This window comes from Sphaeramia orbicularis, chromosome 24 (genome assembly GCF_902148855.1).
Source record: "Sphaeramia orbicularis chromosome 24, fSphaOr1.1, whole genome shotgun sequence".
Lineage (NCBI taxonomy): Eukaryota > Metazoa > Chordata > Actinopteri > Kurtiformes > Apogonidae > Sphaeramia > Sphaeramia orbicularis.
The window spans coordinates 9,588,393-9,603,170 of NC_043979.1; the positions used below are offsets into that span (position 1 = coordinate 9,588,393).

Consider the following 14,778-nt stretch of genomic DNA (forward strand, 5'->3'; position numbering starts at 1 on the left):
CACACACACACATATATCATATATCTATATATATACTATATAATATATATATATATATATATATATATATATATATATATATATATATATATATATTATATATATATCTATATATATATATATATGTACTTGTACCTATTTAAATACAGTTAGGTTTAGATTTAGGTGTTTGAACTTAATAGACATAATTTTGCAAAAACTATGTAAAAGGCCAAGATGAATACAACTTAAAAGATTTAACAGAAAGAAAGCAATGTAAAAGACATAACAAAGAAGTAATAAGAAATGATAAAACAAAATGTGCAAGGCATTAAGAAAACTTAACACCATGAAGACAAATAAGCTCTGAAACAGACACATCTGATGATTGAAGTTTTGTTGAAACTTGAACATTAGAGTAAGGTTAATGTCCATTGTTTTCACTGATTGTATCTAGTTTATCAGTCTGCATATGATGTAAATATCACATGAGGTTCAGTTTGTTTTGCATGAAACGTCCTCCTGAAGCCTACTTTTTACATTCTGACAGCATCAGAGCTCGCTGTTTTTCCTCGTTTTTTACAGTAAAGAAGTTGAATCTGTACTTTTTCTAATGCCAGACTTTTACACAAGTACCTGTACTTCTGCTGGACTAAAGAAAGTGTAGTTGGGCCATGACTATTGATACTGGTCATCCATTTATTTATGAGGAGGGAAACTGCAGTGAGAAAGGGCCCAAGCTACTTCTCATTCCCATAATATTCCTGAACCACACATGTCACAATACTTGGGAGGAGTCACACACACTGAACCCTTCTAGTGGAAACTGTACCAGGTGACTGGACCAGTAAAACAAGACAGGATCAACATTCCGTCATACATACCCCGGTTTCTTTCTCGCGGGACTGTCCAGTCTGAAACATCGCGAAGTTTCCTGCTATTTTGTATTTTGGTGGCAGCAGACAGCAGGCAAGAACCAGGCAGCAACTCCGTGGAGGCAAGTCCAAGAAAGGTGGAGACTCCTGCTCAACTTCCTGCACAATAATCTTAAAGCACCACCAAGAGAGATCTGGGGAGGCTGCTGCTGGGGCAAGGACGAATGGATATACGGAGTACTTGACTTCTTTTACGGCGGTACATCGGCGAAAATAACCCACTTTACGGGTGATTTTATACATCTACCTGGCTAGTAGCTAGCTAGCAGAGAAGCTGCTGGATAAGAGACCCCGACGTTTGGTGGCGAGGCAGTGCGAAGGACAGGAATGGGTGAGTTTTCCATGATGTGGCGCTTTACTTGTGTTTATACACTATCTACATTTTCTTTCGGACCTAACTCACAAACCAACTCGAACCAGCGCAAAGCATTAGACCGCATGTCAGTGTCTTAAATTGATTTTTGCAGTTAAAGTTAGCAAACCAGTTAGCTAGTTAGTTAGCCTAGCTTGCTAAGTTAGCTGTCTTGTTAACTGGATAACGCCACTTCCATCCTTGGATTTGACTACACTTCTAGCTAATGTAAAAATTAGCAGCCTAATATTTGAGATACATGACACCATAGCCTGTGCAGATGCATCCACTGTCCTGAAACACCCGTAGACGCTTTACAGTCCTAGTTTTTTCTCATTCTACTGCTTGGTATCTGAAGTTAGGGCTGTTTGCAGCATATTTGACTGAATAACTCCCTAAGTTGCACACTGACAGGAAACTCTGGCATGATGTGTGAAACTATGGAATAAGTTCCCCCTTGCCGTTGATATATTGCGATGATAAAACCGTTACTGCACACGGGGAGTGCCGTGACTTACGGTCTGTCTTACAGTAGGCTACCATCCTTACTGTAAGTTTCTACACCCAGATACATGATTGTGCTTCACTGCAGTGCATTGGACCAAAACAGACCCAAAACCCGTCTTATAACCGATAACACTCAACTTTGCAGATGTATATAGAACCTGATCCTGCATGCGCATACATTATTACACTGAAAACATTATAGAATCAAAGATTTTCACTCTAAGACCTATAGTTATTTAAAGACCATCAGACACTGCCACTATCTCAGAGACAAGTATGGTGGTCACGCTGACCGAATTTAAAGAAAACACTGTTATCTTGGCGTCTAGCTCTGTATCTCAAAAACCTGCCTACTTAATCTTGCTAAATGTGCAGTCTGTGGTGTGTGGTTGTATGCAGTGAGTGCAGGGCTTGTTTCATGCTTTGCTATGTTGTGAAACAGGTTTTTATGCACATGAACAGCCTGCTGCTGTGTAAAGGAGCAGAAGGTGTACTTTTGATAGGCTAAGTCAACAAACTTGCCTGATCTTTGCAATGCAGCAGTAATTCTGTTAAATCGGAGCTGGTACTTAGAGTGTCACGTATCACAGAGGAGACATGTGATACTAACAGGTTTTATTCGGGGCAAAATGAGAAAAGTTAATCTGAAAATGGTTAGAATTTTATTGAAGAAAATGTGATTTTTCCATTAGATAATTTGTGTGAGTGTACAGGATGTACATTCAGCTAACAGTGTGTATTGCATTGGACTTCACTGTGGTATGCCTCTGTCAGATCTTTGCGCTGGATATCTCTGCTGTGTTTGAACATGTCTGAGCTGTGTGTGAGCCCCTCACATTTTGTTTGCTTTGACTTCACACAGCTACGAGTTGATCCACTGAAATCTGTTTGGTCAGATGTTTTGAAGCTGTAAGTCCCGTGTTATAGCTCTTTGAGTTGATCTAAAAATGTACTATACATAACTAAGCAGAAGACTTATTCATTGACTTTGTAGCATTCAAAGTTGTATCACTGGATTTAATGCAACAACTGGCTTCATATAGGCCTACCTGTTTTGTGGGGCAGCTCTGTATTAATGTCACACACACCCACCTAAACAATGACTGGTCATATGCCAAACAATGTGATAAAACATTAACCCCCCCATGCTTGAGTTAATATTTACCAGCTTGTGCTTAGTGCTATGTTCCCACCATTTTCGTTGCTGAACTGATGGTGGTCATTGTAAGTCACACCCCTCTAGTGCCAGAAAGTTCATTCATTTGTTATGTAACATTTGTGGAAGTAGTTATTTATTTATTGGTAATTATTTGTGCTTATTGTTAGATGATAATTAATGGGTTTGTGCAGTGTATAGAATGTCATATCCTGATAACAACATGCATATTTTTTGAAGATCCAGTGAATAAATAGTTTATCTAGAACTAAATGTTCATGCTGGAATATATGGTTACTTAGCTGTGCAGTATGGCTTAAATTCTAACCTGGAGTCCCCCTCCCCCACCCAAAGTGTTAGGGATGATTCATAATATTTCTTGTCTTTACTGTCCACATGAAATCAAGATAAAAGGTGATCGGAAGTATTTTTTATTCTTATTTATTTATTTATTTATTTTAAATAATCTATATTCTGTGCATTGTCTGGCTCATTGGAAGTGCTCTGCTGGCAAAAAGAGAATATTTCTGTTGCACAATGTCAGGACTGTCATTCTTTTAAGCACATCTTTTTACTGACTGCTAATGTTTGTATGTGGTCATTTTAATACCACAACATGCTTCCTATGCACATGCTCCACCAAAACAACTTCTTGCCCAATATTATTTTGCAAAAGCACTGTTGCTGCTTTGTGTAGGCCTACTTGTTGCTGACTAAGAACCAGCCAAACAACTCAGATAACTTTGACTCCTATTCCAGAGTGATTGTGGAGAGTGACAAACCTATATGCAGCCCTGGCACAGAGCTAATGCAGTGTAGGGATAAGTTTATATATGTAAAACTATGCTGTACATGTAGGGGTGGGTGTTATGGCAAAAATATCAAATCACAATTTTTTACATTAATCTTTAAGACTAATTTGCAAGTTTCTGAACAGTGCAACCAAAAAATTTCCCTATGTAAAACAGCCTTAAAACAAAAAAATTAAACAGTTTAGCCCAAAGAACCTTCCAGAACATTTTAAATTTAGATAGTTTGTACAATTTTGCCAACATGTCCCAAGAACATAAACATACTGAAATGCCCCCGTAAACAAACGTCCTGCCCCCTCAAATTAAAGTTTCTAAAGGTAGGGAAAAGGAAAATGAGCTGCTGCTCAACAGCAGGAGACTTAACTTGTAAGTTTCAATTTCACTTTGTACGATCGTATGGTGTGCATGTAGTCATTGTGGGGTACGGACAGCACAGAATGCACTTAGGAGGTAGGGAAAAGATAAATGAGCGTTAAGAGTTTCACTTTCATTTCTGTGGGTGTACCCCCATAGTATTATAAGTCGGACAGAAACCAGTAGAGCCCCCCACCACCACCACCACCAACACCAACCGTGCACTCTCCCCCCTGACCAAATCACACGCGTGTCTACACCCCCCCCCTTCCACCCCCGATTACGCACCGCCACACCAACAGATCAGTTCCACAGGAAACACTGCAACGTTGAAAAATGAGCAACAAACAAGAGAAAATCAAAAACGATGACTTGGTGCCAAAAAGAAAAGCAACGTTCATTATCTAGAATTATTTTAGCTATAAGATGATATTGAAACTAGGGCTGTAGCGATACACTAATTTCACAATACGATACACGATATTCGGCTCATGATTCGATATATCACGATATTCAGCCCACAATATGATTCGATGTGCTTCGATACGATTTACACTTACATAATTTTCTGAAAGATTTTAAAGGGACAGAGTGATTTTTGGGACATCTTGTGAGTGTTCCATTGACTTGGACTGAATTAATTGATCAGAAAACTGAAAGCATCGATCAGTTACACAATTATATGGCTCTGACTGGACAGAGAGTCTACAGCTTGCAAATGCTGGACAAAATGAATCAAAGATATGATGAGAAAATTTGTTTGATTTATTGAAACAGTGCAAACTGTGGCTTACAAGCCTTTGAAAAGTGCAATATCTATAACCCCCTTGTTAAACTTTTTATAAAAGCATACAAATCAAAACTTCAAAGAGGGATAATATCACAGCTTTATAAGAATATTTCAAATCTTAATAATCATTCCACCAATTGCAATAAAGAAAAATTGGAAAAGGAAGGAGGACTTGTAATAACAGATGAAGACTGGGAGCGGATATGCACATCTCAATTGAAAAGCATGAGATCTCATATGTGGAAAGAATATTGTTGTAAAAACATGTCAGGCTTTTTCATAACCCCATGTCAGAGTGCACACTTTTCCCAGGTAAATAGTAAATGTTGGACAAACTGTGGCTGTCAGTTGGCCCATCACTACCACATATTCTGGGACTGTCAGGGTATATAAAACTACTAGTCTGAGATCAATAAAGCAATACAATTAATTTTTAAAACATACATTCCCTCTCACTTCAGAACTATGTATTTAGGACTCAAAACACCTGCTATGAAAATAGATGAATATCTCTGGAATGTTCTTTTGGCAGTAGGGAAAAAAACAATAACATTAAAATGGATGGTACAAGATGAGCCAACTGTTCAGTAATGGGTTCAAATAACATGGGACATTAAAAAAAAAAAAAAAACCTTCACCGTTAATCTAAAATTAGAAGTATTCATCAGACATTAGGAAAAATGGGAAAATTATGTGAAACAATACATGCCAAATTTTACCTTGGTGATATAAAAGGAGACTATTCGATTAAATATGTCCTTTTTTACTTTTTATTTCATTTTGTGTTAATATCATAATCTTTCTTTTCTATTGAATATTATACAAAGCTAGAAATGTCCATGCCGTTCTCTCTCTGGATGTTTGAAGAAAAAAAAAAAGTAGTTCTAATCCCTAAGACTAGAAGCACTCGGAGAGCGCAGACCTCCGCCAAGGCTGATCAGTGGCCCCCCCCGTGGGCCCCCCCACCCCCGATCACCACCAAAATTTAATCATTTCTTCCTTATCCCATTTCCAACAAACCCTGAAAATTTCATCAAAATCTGTCCATAACTTTTTGAGTTATGTTGCACACTAATGGACAGACAAACAAACAGACAGACAGACAGACAAACAAACCCTGGCAAAAACATAACCTCCTTGGCGGAGGTAAAAATGGGACAGACACAACCAGAACTTTATCAGCCTCACTATACCTTGTTTGATGGGGGATGTGCACTGTTCGGCGGAGGGGGGGGTAGCTGGTACGCGTGGTGTTTGGCCGTGGATGGGAGGGTGCACGCGTGCAGGCTCAGTCGGGGGGTGGGCAGGGCTCGGCCGGATTCCTACTTATAATACTATGAGATACGGGGCAATGCGGACAGTGCCGCCGGTGGATGTGAAAGTGAAACTTATTGCTCATTTATGCAGAGAGGATTTTTTTTTTTTTTGTATGAAATATATGGTGTGGCGGTAACAATTTTGCCATGGCGATGCGTCGCTTTCCTTCTTCTTTTTAAACCCTAATTGCTCTCACACATCTGCTTTTAAGTATGGAGGTGCTGGATTTATATTCGCTGCCATTCTCTTGAATCTCTTAGCTCTGACTGCGTAAACATGAAGAGAAAGATGTGGACGTCTGTGTAAAGAGAGTATCTAGACGGGTAAGTTGCTAGAAATGCTCTACAGCGACACTAGTGGCTGGCTGACGTAATCGTTCGTCCTGCAAAGCAAACGGGGAGATGGGTGGCGAGCAGAGTGCCAGACGGGACACGGGGGATTTGAAAGGGGCTTAATGTATCGATCCTTGCAGCTGAAAAATAGATACTTTCTGGGGAAACAAAATATTGATATATATCGCAGAATCGATAAAATCGCCCAGCCGTAATTGAAACACGTGTTCTGTGTTGATAGTGCCTTGCACCTGTTGCCACAACGAGAGGTAACTCAACTAATTTGTTTGACCATTTACTCTGACACCACACATATCTTCATGAGTACTTTTTTCATATTGCAATATATATTACAGAGTTAAAAAACATTGCAGTGTCTGTTTTTTCCAATATCGTGCAGCCCTACATTGGATATATAAAAGCAAACATGCCCCCAATGATTTTTCCTTGATTATTTGAATACTACTACGTACTGCCCAGTCCTTTATCACATTGTTCAAAACCTCATATCTCACTCTCACTAGTTATTGATGTTTTTATTAAAATATACCTGCAGTTTGACTTATCAAAGACATAACACGTATGTACATGGAAGTTGCTGTCACTTTGTCTGCATTCAGAAAGCTTATTCTGCAAATGCAGATGAAGTGTTTGGGATAGCAGCAGAATAAGGCTAACAAAAGAAATCTGGTGTTGTGCCATCGAAATGCCCAAATAAGTATGAACACTAATAAATGAATTCTCCTTCATATGACTCATCTGTATAGACTGTCTTTACTTTTTTTTTTGCTTGTGAGACAGTTTTATCAGTATCTACCATGCCACGCTGAATCTTTGACATTTGACACACAGAGCTGTTGTTTGCTTATGTACATAGGCATTTTGTTTTCTCATAACAATATGGGTTGTATCATTTGTAAGGACAGACAAGGTTAAATGATTATAATGATGGACGTGCCCATATGCATGTCTTTGTGAAGTTTGCTAAGCTCTGTCTCAGGTGTAATGTGTAACATGTAATGCGTTGGTGGGGTGTTGGTCCATCGTGTACTGTGAGTAAATAAAGGTGAAATCAAGCTTTTATGAAGCAAACCAACATGGCTCAGTCAATTGTTTTCCTGCTAACACTTCGCCCTTCATATCGGCTCCCTCTCAGATCAGGAATACAGTTATGAGTTTCCTCTTTAGTGATGTGTGTGAATGACTGAGAGAGCTGCGCTGATCCTCACAGTCTGCCTGGCAGTCAGCTCGCCTGCGTGGCCTTCAGTCCCCCCCCCCCTTTCCCTTTCTCTTCCTTCCTTCCTCCTCGCACTTTCTCCCTCCCCTGTAACATCCTCTTGTCTGTCACTGGTGCACATAAGGCCCACATTGTAACACAGTCCATACCTGGAGTCGCTTCCCACCAAGGGCAAACATTAACCCCGAAAGTCTTTTCCTGTTTGTCGTCTGAACCTCAACCTGGAACACCAACTGAAAGTCGGATGATGTGCTTTACTCACAGCACTAGATTTAGTGAAAATAACTTGCCAAGAGGTACTGACACTTGCAAATGCTGATGGTGGAAAGGAATATTTGAGTGTTGAGTTGGTGCTCCAGGAAGACTGTCTGATAAGAACTAAAGTCAAAACAAGACTGGGCATGATGGAGGAATGATGAGAGGCCAGGGAAAGCACACACACTTTACAAAACAAACCCACATACATCAACACCGGTCCTCTATGACTAGAAATGAATACATTTTTAAAGGGGCTATGGGTAATATTGATATTCCAAATTTTTAACAGCAAGGGCAGGACGTACGAAAATGAACTCACAGCTGCCAAAAGCAACAATGAATTAATACAGCATCTCTGCAGACTCTACTACTGACTGAATAAAGTATGAAGCTCATTGTTTACATATGTCTGTATCATGGTATGAACTTTTCTCCAAACAAAAACTCAAAATGACACTTTCTTATAAGCATCATCTGCTGCATCAGCTGATAGTTTACGCTCTGGCTCTGTTAATTTAGCTCTGTTTTTAGATAGAAAATGGCCACAGTAAAACCACAAATCATCTCTGTTTTCTTTATGGTTTGTGTTCTCTGTAGGGCTCGGGGCTCAGTGATTGAATTCTGTTCATATCAGTACATTCACATCTGATGTGTTTAGGTAATTTTTGACTTTTTTAAAGTCAAAATATTATGTTTAGTTCCTGTAAAAAAGCCCAATGTGATAAGGTCAGGAGGCTGTAAGAACAATAATATTACTAATTATATCCTATTTGTATATAATCTCCAAAAAATAAGAACCATTGCATTTTTGCCAATTTGCCAATATGCCACAATTGGGAATCAAACACACAAACAGAAAACATTGGCAATGGCATCAGGTACTTCAGCTGTGTAGAATTTCTGTATTTGCTTGTTACCGGTATTTGACCTGCCATTAAACAGAAAACCCAGATAAAGATATAAAAGAATATATAAATATATAAAAGAAGACTAATGTTTAATATTATATATTATATAATAATATATATATATATATATATATATATATATAACATATATATACACATATACAGTACAGGCCAAAAGTTTGGACACACTTTCTCATTCTTTGCATTTTCTTTACTTTCATGACTATTTACATTGTAGATTCTCACTGAAGGCATCAAAACTATGAATGAACACATGTGGAATTATGTACTTAACAAAAAAGTGTGAAATAACTGAAAACATATCTTATATTCTAGTTTCTTCAAAGTAGCCACCCTTAGCTCTGATGACTGCTTTGCACACTCTTGCCATTCTCTTGATGAGCATCAAGAGGTAGTCACCTGAAATGGTTTCCTAACAGTCTTGAAGAAGTTCCCAGAGATGCTTAGCACTTGTTGGCCCTTTTGCCTTCACTCTGCGGTCCAGCTCACCCCAAACCATCTCGATTGGGTTCAGGTCTGGTGACTGTGGGGGCCAGGTCATCTGGCGCAGCACTCCATCACTCTCCTTCTTGGTCAAATATCCCTCACACAGCCTGGAGGTGTGTTTGGGGTCATTGTCCTGTTGAAACATAAATGATGGTCCAACTAAACGCAAACCGGATGGAATGGCATGTCACTTCAGGATGCTGTGGTAGCCATGCTGATTCAGGTTGCCTTCAATCTTGAATAAATCCCCAACAGCGTCACCAGCAAAGCACCCCCACACCATCACACCTCCCCCTCCATGCTTCACGGTGGGAACCAGGCATGTAGCATCCATCCGTTCACCTTTTCTGCGTCGCACAAAGACACGGCGGTTGGATCCAAAGATCTCAAATTTGGACTCATCAGACCAAAGCACAGATTTCCACTGGTCTAATGTCCATTCCTTGGGTTTCTTGGCCCAAATAAATCTCTTCTGTTTGTTGCCTCTCCTGAGCAGTGGTTTCCTAGCAGCTATTTGACCATGAAGGCCTGATTCACGCAGTCTCCTCTTAACAGTTGTTGTAGAGATGTGTCTGCTGCTAGAGCTCTGTGTGGTATTCATCTGGTCTCTAATCTGAGCTGCTGTTAATTTGCGATTTCTGAGGCTGGTGACTCAGATGAACTTATCTTCAGCATCAGAGGTGACTCTTGGGCTTCCTTCCTGGGGCGGTCCTCATGTGAGCCAGTTTCGTTGTAGCGCTTGATGGTTTTTGTGACTGCACTTGGGGACACATTCAAAGTTTTTGAAATTTTCTAGACTGACTGACCTTCATTTCTTAAAGTAATGATGGCCACTCGTTTGTCTTTACTTAGCTGATTGGTTCTCGCCATAATATGCATTCTAACAGTTGTCCAATAGGGCTGTCAGCTGTGCATCAACCTGACTTCTGCACAACAAACTGATGGTCTCAACCCCATCAATAAGGCAAGAAATTCCACTAAGTAACCCTGACAAGGCACAGCTATGAAGTGAAAACCATTTCAGGTGACTACCTCTTGATGCTCATCAAGAGAATGCCAAGGGTGTGCAAGGCAGTCATCAGAGCTAAGGGTGGCTACTTTGAAGAAACTAGAATATAAGAGATGTTTTCAGTTATTTCACACTTTTTTGTTAAGTACATAATTCCACATGTGTTCATTCATAGTTTTGATGCCTTCAGTGAGAATCTACAATGTAAATAGTCATGAAAATAAAGAAAATGCGAAGAATGAGAAGGTGTGTCCAAACTTTTGGCCTGTACTGTATATTATATTATATATATATATATTATATATATATATATATATATATATATATTATATATATATAATATATAATTTTTAATATTTATGTCATGCTTTCTGTAGTTGAAATTGGCTTCCCTCTGTGATGACTCAGCCAGACATATGTAACGCTGTCTGAAGGGCTGCAGTGGAAGTAGCACATGAAGACACATTTAACACACATTTTGGGCCAAAGTACAGTAAACTAGCTTTTAGATGTTGATCCACTTCCTCCCCTTTTCCCTTTTTTGCATACCCACGTGTCTCTACTGCAGCAAATATGTCAGGAATCCTCGCCTGCCACTCCCAGTAACCTAGGTGTCATGTCACACCGATAACAAGAAAGACGGCATACTTCCCAGTCAGAGAGCTTTGCACATAGGCATTACACAAACCTAAATAAAAATCCACATAAAAATTAAGAGGAATGTGACACTCGCTTGTTATGTGTTTCAGGCATTTTTCTTTCCATTTTAAGATTCAGGCTTCTGCTGAAGAAACATAAAAGCAGTTCTCAGGAAGTCTCTAAGAATTTTGGTTATTTCAAGTGATACAATTCAATTAACTTGTTTGCCAGCACAGGGGCTCCTCAGTAACCCATGGTCTTTATCAATAGTTTAGCTTGAGGCTTCTTCTGACAGTTTGTAAAGGGTCATAATGGAAGATTACTTGAGCTCAAGGGTTTATGTGAAGTTTGTGCTGGCATCTGTGTTGTGCTTTTGGAGGTGGTTTTCTTTTTGACATTAGCTGATTGCCACTGTTAGCAATTGTTACCAATGCTATAATTCTATAACCATTAGATAAGTCTGTAATATTAAGTATACATTGTAAATGGATGTAAACATGAGGATATGAATCCATTAATAGCAATTCTTTAGTGTCTTTCAGCACTAAGTGTTCAGCTAGTCCACTTTAACGCACAGCAGTTTGTATTGCATATTTTACTGCTGATGAAGAAATGAAGTCATAACTGAAATTAACTTCAGATCATTTCTACAGGATTGTCTTCACTATTAAAAAGGAAAAATGTTTAGGACATAGTCTATACTTTGTCATTGAGTAGATTTGTTGTGCATTTTTTCTGTTCTTGACTAAATATTGTAGTAAAATCAGTCTGTACAACAAAACCCTTGAGCGACTAAGCAAAAGAACATGAAAGTACCTTGGCCCTCCACAAACCAGTCTACATTATATTGCGGCATTATGTAAATGATATTACAACTGTAATAGACTCATCCTCTGTAAAGTCACTAAAATGTGGGGTTTTTTTCCCCCTCAGACATGGACAATAATGACACCGCTGCAGGACATGCAGCTCCTTGCCTTTCATTGTTTGTGGATCTCATCTCTTTGCTCGGTCTTTTGACTTGCCCTCTAGTGTCATCATCTGCTTGACAGCACACTGTTTAGTGGATGTACTTTTGGCCAAATGTTGTAGCTTTTTGACCTATTTCTGCTTGTATGGTTGGACAACAGAGCAGCTGTTGTTTCAGTCATTCTACACAGTGTTTTGGTTGGGACTTCATAGTTTTAGGTTAAATCAGTCAATTAATAAAACATTTTCGTCTTTGGAAAATTAAATTTAGGGATATTGATTGTGGCTTAATTAAACAAAAAATATATATATTATCTATATAGACAGTTTGGAAAGTGAAACACCATTGTTGTTATGATTGTAATGTGAAGCAAATATAAATACTTAATAAGATTTGATTACATTAAACTTTATTGATCCCACAGTGGGGAAATTCAGTTGTCAAGGCAGCAACAGAATAAAGTACAAGAAAGAAAGTGTACATGCATAAATATAGTGCAAAAAACAAGATAGTGCAAACAATGTAACATAAAATGATAATAATAGTAAGAAAAACTCTACAGACTATATGCACATTTACAACATAGAGGAAGAATAAAACTGAATACAGGACTTTTTCTTAGTATTTTGACAGTGCCACACTGCTCTGATCTGTGAAACTATCAATGACAGATCAGTTGATGTGCTGACCTTTTCAGATTAGATTTATGAATGAATCCAAAGCGGGTAAAAAAAGCTGTCTGCCAGTCCTTTACATCTCTATTGTGTTTTCTTGGCTAGTATACATTACATATTCTAAATGTATGCTAGCCAAGGGTTTTCTAGAAGCTTTCTGTACATAGCAAACCCCGGTCAAGATGGCTATGTGCTTAATATTTAAACTGCATTTGTCCACTTGTACTTGACAGGTTTTCACTTGCTTTTGTAGTAATGCTCTCTGCCATCAAGTGAAGTGTCCACTTGTAGTTTCTGGTTTAACGCCAGCCTATCTGTGTTTGAGCTGCTCTGAGCTGCAGTGTGTGACAGAGATCTGACTCTCTGGCCTCTCAGAAACTGAACCCAGGTTGCATCTGGATCAAAAATCACAAAAATAAATCACAGATTAATTAATTTAAATTAATTTTAAGAATTAATAATCAGTAATAATTAATTGTAATTGAGAAGCAGAGTTATTGAGAAATTTTGTGTGAGAAATCAGTTTTCTATTTTCTTCCTCCAGTACTGTTATGAAAACAGATACCATTTATGCTTACTACTGCTTTCTTTCTTTATTTTGCCTCAGGGCCCATTTAGTACTGGGTTTTACTACCCATCCCTAGTGATGTGCATCTGGTAGTAACAAGACTGAGGTCTGACCCACATCCACATTGCTACATAAAGAAAAAGGTTAGCTCACTTAACATACTGCTTTTTCAACACATTTATCCAGTCAATTACCTTTTGACTGTGAGTAAGCTTTACTTGGAGCCAAATGGACATTAAGTGTACTTACTTTGGCTGTAAGGGCTTAGTAATAAGCCAGTGTGAATATTCCACTTTAGGTACTGACCTTGGGTCAGCCTTCACAACGACAAACCCCCAAAGACTTTTAGTCATCTGACCTCGGTCATCTCACCTACTGTTTGTGGGAAGACTTTACTCATTTCTCAAGAAAAGTCTCTGCTCTTTCCCTCTAGGCTGTTTCATAAGTCCAGAGAACTATTTAGGCCAGAATCCTCCCTTCCCTTCCTCTCTCCTCCTGACCCCCGCCTCTGCTGCTGCCTGACTGCAGTGAAGTAGCAGGAAGTTTGCTCCTGCTACACACAAAAACCACCTGTAAGCTGGCCTGTTTTTGGCTGCATTTAGTGTATTTAGAAAGGCATTTCCTTCGAGGAACAAACCAAGAAGACTTTGTGTACTGCGTTGGTACTGGGACTTTACAAGCCAACACCTATCACTAACTGCACTCTTTCAGCAGCAGCGACCGTACTTTATGAGGGAAAGAAAGCATACTGCCAGTAATGTGACATGTGAATGAGTCACCCTGATCCCGTATAGTAGAGAGAAATATTTACACAGTGCATTGTGGCATTTTCTCTGAAATCTCACTCCATCATGTCAGTGATGCAAAGTCAGAAATGCCCATTTCTTCTAAACTGCCCTTCAGATCCATTTATTTTATTGAATTTCTCTGCAGAATTTATTTCGTTCTACTACATAAATGTCATTGTCTGTACTGTATCCAATGGTATAATAAATCAATCATTAATGGATATTAGATGTTTTTTTTTTTTTTTTTGTTTTTTATGAAGTATATAAATAATATTTAGCTTTTATTCTTATAGACCCTATCAAAAGAGAAATTCAGGTTTCTCAGGAAAATCGCCGCTTATCAATTAATCGTTAATCGATCGATAAGGTCAACCAAATAATGATTAATGGATTAATTGATAATTTGCATCCCTAATTCAGACCATATCATTCATATTAGAGGTCGACCAATTATCGGCCGGGCCGATTATCGGCGCCGATATTTGGAAATTTGACTTATATCGGCATCGACCTTATTTTAATCCGATGAGCCGATATCAAGAAATCAATTTAAAACTCAGTTATTTCGGCTCAGATGCAGCCGCCCCCCCTCTCTCCTGCCTACTGTCTCCAGCATTATCCACCCCCGCCCTCTGATTGGTTGACGCGGAAGCTGTCCTCACACACACCGCACAGAGGGGAAGTTT

The 14,778-nt window shown here is 38.8% G+C and overlaps 1 protein-coding gene across 1 annotated transcript in view; it reads left to right on the top strand.

The window, feature by feature from the left end:
• Window positions 1-959: 959 nt before the first annotated feature.
• Window positions 960-14,778, top strand: part of LOC115415227 (CD2-associated protein) — a 124,245-nt gene continuing 110,426 nt past the window's right edge. Inside the window, exon 1 of the mRNA XM_030128733.1 lies at window positions 960-1,245. Coding sequence (XP_029984593.1) covers window positions 1,242-1,245 — 4 coding nt within the window. The 5' untranslated portion in view covers window positions 960-1,241. The remainder of the gene's footprint in view (window positions 1,246-14,778) is intronic.